A 7,470-nucleotide genomic window follows, 5' to 3' on the forward strand; every position below is an offset into this window, starting at 1 on the left:
CAGGGGGAGAATCAGCTGTACCACTTCGCGAACTACAACTTCACTCTTGTGGCGACGGTGTCCATCCACAAGGTGCCGACGAAGGAAGATACTCCCATTCCTTTGATGGGTGTGAAGACGAATGACGCAGAGAATGCAGTACTTCTGGGACTGTCGTACAACAAAGAAAAGAGGTGGAAATTGTTGCAGGGTGGCGGAAAGACCGAGGAGCTCAGCGGCACTTGGGAGACAGATGCAAAGTACCAGGTGGCGATTGTGCTACAGAACGGCAAACAGGGCTCGATCTACGTTAATGGTAAACTTGTGTGTAAGGATGCGCAATGTGAATTGAAAAATACGGATATTAATGTGGTCTCCCACTTCTGCATTGGAGGGGATGGAGACAAAACAGGGAGCAAAGAAGACGTGTCTGTGACTGTGACGAACGTCCTACTGTACAACCGCCCGTTGGATGGCAATGAGATTAATGCGCTTAACGCAAACAAAGCTTCTATTCCGAAGAATGTGGCTGCGCGTACCTCTTCACCCGTGGTGTCTCGCCCGAAGTGCTCTGCTGAACATTTGGCGGCGGGAGCAACGGGTGGCGTTGCCGCTCGTGACAGTGGGGCACATGGTGATGGCGGCACTGTGTTTGGCAACGAGGTGCTGCCATCGCTTGTTCTTCTGTTGGGACTGTGGGGGTTTGCGGCTCTGTGAGGAGTGACGGCCACAGCCATGAAAACTACAACGGCGACGACTGGCGACAGTGACGGCAGCACCGCGGCCTCCCACACCACCTCCCCTCTTTTGCTTCTTCTTCTTGTTGCTGCTTGTGCGGCTGCGGCTGCGGTGGTGGCCGCGTGAGAGTGAGGGAGAGCGCCATGCACCGCCCGCACACACACTCGTCCTTCTCTCACTCTCTGTGTGTGAGTCCCCTTGCATGGACTCTCGCCCTCACCTCACCCCACGAAGCACACACATAATGTGCCCATTGTATATATGCATGCACACCCATGCAGGCCCGTTGGTGCTCTCTTCTGCGCCACACGCACCGCTGCCGTCCTGCCTGGCTGCATGGGCGGAGCACCGTAACTGTTTATGTTTTGTTTTTATTGCTTTTAGTGGGCGACCTCTCTCTCTCCCTGTGTGTGTGTTTTGCTTTCGGGAGCAATGAGAGTTTGTGCGCTGGTCGTCCCACGCTTCGGCTTTTTTCATTTTGTTTTTTTATATCTTTATTTGTGTTGTTGTTTTGTGGGCATATTCCTATTAACCTTAATTTTTTGTGTGGTGACGGCTGCACATTTCTTTTTGTATTTGATTGTTTTTTCGTTGTTTTTTGATGTTGGTGCTTTGCTTTAATAAAGTTTTTTCTTCTAATGGTTGAAGCTGTACACCGTCACGAGTGACGTATTCCCCTTTTGTTTTCATTTGTTGCCCACACGCGGTGCCGGCCTCACTGCTGTGTCTCCCACGGAGTGCACAAAGGAGGATTGGAGGAACAGGCCACATGCCGCATGACGTGTGAAGGGTGTTGTGTGGGCTCGTGGAACAGCAAGATCTGTTTTTTAGTTTCCATTTTTTGTGCGGGCAAAATGTATGCACACGGCTGCCATGTGCTTCTAGGCACAAGAAATAAAAGTCCTGCCTGAACAATTATTTAATTTTGTGGGTTCTGCATGACTCACCCCTTTTTTCTTTTTTCTTTTGGGTATCTCGCTGCGGCTTGTTTCCGTTTGTGCTGTGCTCACCGTCGCTTTGTGTTGCCGTGTCCCGTTGAGTGTCGCTCTGCTGGCTGTGCTGCTGACATGCCTCCATTTCTCTTTCTTCCCTGCTAGAGGCACCGATGGTCCGCGACGACGATTGTTTGTGCTCCCCATTGCGATGGCACGAGGGTGACTGGGCGCCCTGCCCCGGCCTGCTGAGTGCACTCGGAGGGGAGCGGATGGTGTGCGCCGTGCCTCACTGTGGGTGTGGAACACTAATCCGCCACAACCTGCTGTGAGGCGCCATGCCAATTTGTAAGGGCAGAGGGAAGTGAAGGACTGTGCTCTGTTCTTGGATGCGCTCCGTCCCTTTTTCTTTGCGGTTGTGTGTGTGCGGTGCGCATGGATCTTTCTTGCAGTGCGACGTGGATGGCGTTGCTGCTGCGTGTGCATTTGTGCATGTGTTGTGCGGCGGACTTCTCTTTCTCTCCCATGGCACCGCCCTTGTGTGTGGGCGATTGGAGGGAGCGGGGAGGTGCGAGGAACTGAGCGTGGGTGGCTGCCAACTGCGCCCCGCGCATTGGGGTCTTCCACACACACGTGGCTCCCCTCGGCAGCCTCTTGCAGCACCAGGCCGTGGATTGAGAGGATGGGAGTGTCTGCTCCAACCACAAGGACAACGAGATGCGGTGCATGACGGTGAGGCTGATCCGCGTGCTGTTGCAGCGCATGGGACACGTGCGCCAGTACGCGTTGGGTGTTGCGCTCATCATTGGCGAAGAGTGGCGGCACGACATTGTGGCGCTGTGTGTGTTGTGCGTGGCGGTGGCATGGCGGCGATTGTGAGGGACGTGGCGGACACGGAGCTGCTGGACTGGGAGGAGGTGGCGTACGTTGCGGCGCAGCGGGAGCGCATGACGGCTGCGTGCGGTGGGAGGGCCCGACGATCCCGAGGCCTGTGCTGGAGGGGCGCGTGCTGGAGTGAGCGTGGCGTGCCTGTGAGGGCCTGAGGAGAAGGAATAACGGTTGTAGTGACTGTGGGGGTGTGAGGGACGGGCACGGCGAGGATTAATTCTTTGGTTGTTGTTTTTTGATTGTTGTTGAACCGCGCCCACCCAATTGTTGTTGTGGTGCGTGACTCTCATTGCTGGATGGGACGGTGCGTGGCTGTGTGACATGTCTCTCTTTGCTTTCACTCTGCGTTGACGTGTTGTTAGTTTGTGCTGAAGGCTACACGCAAGTGACAGCAGTGATGGCGATGATGATGACTGGCCGTGTGCTGCTGGTGTGTGCCCTCTGCGTGCTGTGGTGCGGTGTCTGCGGTGGTGAACGAGCTGAAACAACTCCAGCTTCTCCGGGTAATACGTCCGGCAAGAACCCTCAAAGCAAAGGAGAGACCGTCGTTGGCGCTGGAGGAGGTGAACAAAACGTTCAACAGACAGCGCCACAAGCACCAGCATCAAAGGCGTCAGGATTACCGGCAGCGGAAGCGGATGCGGTACCGAGCCCGTCACCGGCACCACAACCCGGAGGAGAAGCATCAGTAACGGCAAGTGCAACGATTGAAAAAAAGGATCAAAATAAAGAAGATAAAAAGAATGAAGAAAAAAAGGAGGAAGTGGAAGAGGAGGAGGAGAGAAAAAAAGAAGAAGAGAGAGAACCTGTTACCGGCACCACGGAGGGGATCTCAGCAGCCGGTCAAGAGCAGCCAATTGTATCTTCTGGTGCGGAGGGATCATCGAAGATAACAAATCCCAACAGCACACCAACAACTGGAGACGATGATCCAGCAGCTGATGCTGCAGGGGTAGCAGAAGGAAAACAAAATGAAAATAAAGAATCCAATGCGAAAGAAACACCAGTGACGGCCACAGCCATGAAAACTACAACGGCGACGACTGGCGACAGTGACGGCAGCACCGCGGTCTCCCACACCACCTCCCCTCTTTTGCTTCTTCTTCTTGTTGTTGCTTGTGCGGCTGCTGCTGCGGTGGTGGCCGCGTGAGAGTGAGGGAGAGAGAGCCGTGCACCGCCCGCACACGCACTCGTCCTTCACTCACTCTCTGTGTGTGTCCCCTTGCATGGACTCTCGCCCTCACCTCATCCCACGAAGCACACATATAATGTGCTCATTGTATATATGCATGCACACCCATGCATGCCCGTTGGTGCTCTCTTTTGCACGACACGCACCGCTGCCGTCCTGCCTGGCTGCATGGGCGGAGCACCGTAACTGTTTCTGTTTTTTATTTTATTGCTTTTAGTGGGCGATCTCTCTCTTTCTCTCCCTGTGTGTGTGTTTTGCTTTACGGGAGCAACGAGAGAGTGTGCGCTGGTCGTCCCACGCTTTGGCTTTTTGTTTTTGTTTTTTTCATTGTTTTACTTGTGTTTTGTTTGAGTGCACCCATTCCGCTGGCTGCATGTGTGTGTGATGATATGAGTAATTTGCGTGTGTGCTATCCGCTTCTCTGTTGTTGCCTTTTTTGACTCTCTTGTGTTGTAGATCTGCTCTGCAAGTATAGGCGCTGACAAACACACAAACACAGGCACACGCTGTGGAGCGGCGTGAATGATGAGAACGCGCACACGCACAAGATTTTGGCTGCGGCGGCCCTTTCGAGGAGGGGTGACGGAAGACTGCGATTTTGTTTTTTGCCGTGCTGCGAGCGTGATTTTCTTGGCGTGCTGCCCGTGGGCGGCGCGGCATTGAGGGAGCCTGGGAGATATGCGTATGGATTCTCTCCTGGCAGCTGCACATGCCGACGTGTTCCTCCCGCTGTTCGTACAGCGACGGAGGATTCTCCGGCTGTGCGGGGCGATGTGCGATGGAGGGTGTGGGAAGAGACAACAGTAAAACGACTGGCGATGGCGCGTTGGTGTTGCGAAGGGCAGTTGTGTACCCTTCTGCATCTCGCTGATTGTTTTGTGTGTCGGCGTAGCTCGGAGAGTGCATGACGCGTGGCAGAAGCGCCAGCCGTGGCTCCTGCTGGTGGCAACAGTCGTTGTGTGTTCTCTTTGCACTGTTCTTCCTTCTCGTTCCGTGTGTCTGTGCGCGCGAGTTGTCGTTGTTGTTGGGAGTGAATGCGGTGCGGATGATGATGCCGCTCACTGTGGATGGGTGACGGTGTTTTTCACTTCTTTTCCTTTTTTTTCTAAACCACTCACACACAAAGGAAAGAAGTTAATACCAAGCGCTAATCGCTACTGTGGAATTCGAAGGCTCTGAAAGGACCAACAGCACACACACCGCCCACACGTATTTATATGCTCTCACGTGTTGCTGCAGTGAAGGCACCCCGCACACACAACCGTCGCCGCGTGACCGGATCCAGCGGAAGGAGGAGGGAAGGAAGAGGGAGTGAGCGGCGGATGCCCAACATGTCCCGGCATCTCTTCTGTTCTGCGGTGCCCCTTTTTCTTCTTCTTGCGATGTTGTGCTGCAACAGTGTTGGGGCTGTGGCTGCTGAAGGATCAGAGTGACGTCAGGGCTCTTCATCGGGGAAATGTTTCGTTTGGAGAGATGTGAAAGATGGAGAGAAAAAAGTGAGTCTTCTCCATGCTCCCAGTCTTGTTGAGATGAATGGTGAAGTGTTTGCCGTTGCCGAGACGTGGTGCGAGAAGGATAGCGTCATTTTTCCTTGCATTGCTTCACAATTCATGAAGTTGGACGACAAAAACCCAAAAGCCCTGGAAGCAGCTGAGGTGAAGAAGGAGGTGCTGGAGGAATGTCCAACCGATGGATGGAATTGCGCCTCCAAAACAGAGGATAAGGATGATTCCCAAGGCGGGACGAGAGTACATGTGAGCCGTCCAACAACAGTTGTGAAGGGAAATGATATTTGCATGCTTGCTGGAGTCTACATGAGTAAAGGTCTCCCTAATTGCCAGGTAGGTGTGGCTGGCGTGGCTCAGTGGGGACTTTTGCTGGTGAAAGGGAACGTCAGTGGTGTGGATGAAAGTACCAAAAGAATTTATTGGAATGATACTATCAGTATTTTGTGCAATGTTATCGGTGAAAACGATGACACTTTGACAGGACACATTGGCGGTGGTGGATCGGGTGTTAAGATGGAGGACGGTACGCTTGTGTTCGCAATGGAGGCCGTGAAGGAGAATAATGTTAATGGCACTGCGGAGGGTGGAAGGAATAACAATGTTTCGCTGCTCATATACTCCTCGGATGCTGCAAATTGGACGCTGTCGAAGGGGATTTCTGACGATGGCTGCAGTGATCCCTCCGTCGTGGGGTGGAAGAACAAAAAACTCATGATGATGACTGCGTGTGCTGATGGCCGCCGCAGGGTGTACGAGATCGGTGACAAGGGGAAGCCGTGGACGGAGGCACTCGGGACACTCTCGCGCGTGTGGGGCAACAACCGTAAGCTACATGAGAAGGGCGTTAGAAGCGGGTTCATCACAGCGACGATTGAGAACAGGGACGTGATGCTTGTTACTCTGCCGGTGTGTTCCGAGAAGCTTGAGAAGGGAGGCGCTCAAAAGGGTGAACTCCATCTTTGGCTGACGGACAATACGCACATTGTTGATATTGGGCCGGTACCCGGGGAAGGGGACGATGCTGCCGCCAGCTCCCTGTTGTACAAAAGTGGTAAAAGTGGTGAAACCAATAATAATGAGGAGTTGATTGCACTATACGAGAAGAAGGGCGATGAGGGCAAACCATCACCTGGTATGGTCTCTGTGCGTCTGAGTGAGCAGCTGAAGCGGATGAAGGAGGTGGTGGCGACCTGGAATAAAGTGGACCAAAGCGTTTCCCAGCTGTGCCCCTCAAGTGCTGAGAAGGATCGTTCAACTGAAAATGACTGCAGCGGTGTTAAGATCACGGATGGGCTGGTTGGCTTTTTGTCCGGCAACTTCTCTGGTAACACATGGAGGGACGAGTACCTCGGGGTGAACGCCACGGTAAATAATAATGAAGGGGCTGCGAAGGCAACATTGCATGCCGGCGGAGTGACGTTCAAAGGAGCGTGGGCGGAGTGGCCTGTTGGCAGTCAGGGGGAGAATCAGCTGTACCACTTCGCGAACTACAACTTCACTCTTGTGGCGACGGTGTCCATCCACAAGGTGCCGACGAAGGAAGATACTCCCATTCCTTTGATGGGTGTGAAGACGAATGACGCAGAGAATGCAGTACTTCTGGGACTGTCGTACAACAAAGAAAAGAGGTGGAAATTGTTGCAGGGTGGCGGAAAGACCGAGGAGCTCAGCGGCACTTGGGAGACAGATGCAAAGTACCAGGTGGCGATTGTGCTACAGAACGGCAAACAGGGCTCGATCTACGTTAATGGTAAACTTGTGTGTAAGGATGCGCAATGTGAATTGAAAAATACGGATATTAATGTGGTCTCCCACTTCTGCATTGGAGGGGATGGAGACAAAACAGGGAGCAAAGAAGGCGTGTCTGTGACTGTGACGAACGTCCTACTGTACAACCGCCCGTTGGATGGCAATGAGATTAATGCGCTTAACGCAAACAAAGCTTCTATTCCGAAGAATGTGGCTGCGCGTACCTCTTCACCCGTGGTGTCTCGCCCGAAGTGCTCTGCTGAACATTTGGCGGCGGGAGCAACGGGTGGCGTTGCCGCTCGTGACAGTGGGGCACATGGTGATGGCGGCACTGTGTTTGGCAACGAGGTGCTGCCATCGCTTGTTCTTCTGTTGGGACTGTGGGGGGTTTGCGGCTCTGTGAGGAGTGACTGGCTGCCGCGCTGAGACCACTGCGACCTTCCCTGCACAGAATTACTGTCCTCCCGGACAAGAAATATTCCCC

General features: G+C 53.6%; 2 protein-coding genes and 2 pseudogenes across 2 annotated transcripts, besides 4 other annotated features; all 4 read left to right on the plus strand.

The window, feature by feature from the left end:
• Tc00.1047053510833.10 (trans-sialidase, putative) lies at positions 1 to 696 on the plus strand (the record flags this gene model as incomplete). The annotated part of the gene is made up of 1 exon (XM_800090.1): positions 1 to 696. A coding segment is annotated over one exon (696 nt), but the record flags the coding sequence as incomplete, so codon positions are not given.
• Positions 1 to 3,021: a sequence feature (heterozygous, non-Esmeraldo-like haplotype).
• On the plus strand, positions 2,341 to 2,667 carry Tc00.1047053510833.15 (annotated as a pseudogene).
• Tc00.1047053510833.20 (mucin-associated surface protein (MASP), putative) lies at positions 2,935 to 3,687 on the plus strand (the record flags this gene model as incomplete). Its single annotated transcript, XM_800091.1, has 1 exon — positions 2,935 to 3,687. One exon carries the CDS (start codon positions 2,935 to 2,937, stop codon positions 3,685 to 3,687), a length of 753 nt encoding a protein of 250 aa, XP_805184.1.
• Positions 3,022 to 3,564: a sequence feature (areas merged during assembly that could not be assigned to a particular haplotype. This can correspond to areas where the two haplotypes were merged or to regions with more than two copies in the genome that were merged during assembly.).
• Positions 3,274 to 3,335: a sequence feature (GA-rich).
• Positions 3,565 to 7,470: a sequence feature (areas not merged during assembly with more than two copies in the genome that could not be assigned to a particular haplotype).
• On the plus strand, positions 4,947 to 7,412 carry Tc00.1047053510833.40 (annotated as a pseudogene).

The sequence above is a fragment of the Trypanosoma cruzi genome, genomic scaffold, assembly GCF_000209065.1.
Source record: "Trypanosoma cruzi strain CL Brener 1047053516901 genomic scaffold, whole genome shotgun sequence".
In the NCBI taxonomy this organism is placed as follows: Eukaryota; Euglenozoa; class Kinetoplastea; order Trypanosomatida; family Trypanosomatidae; genus Trypanosoma; species Trypanosoma cruzi.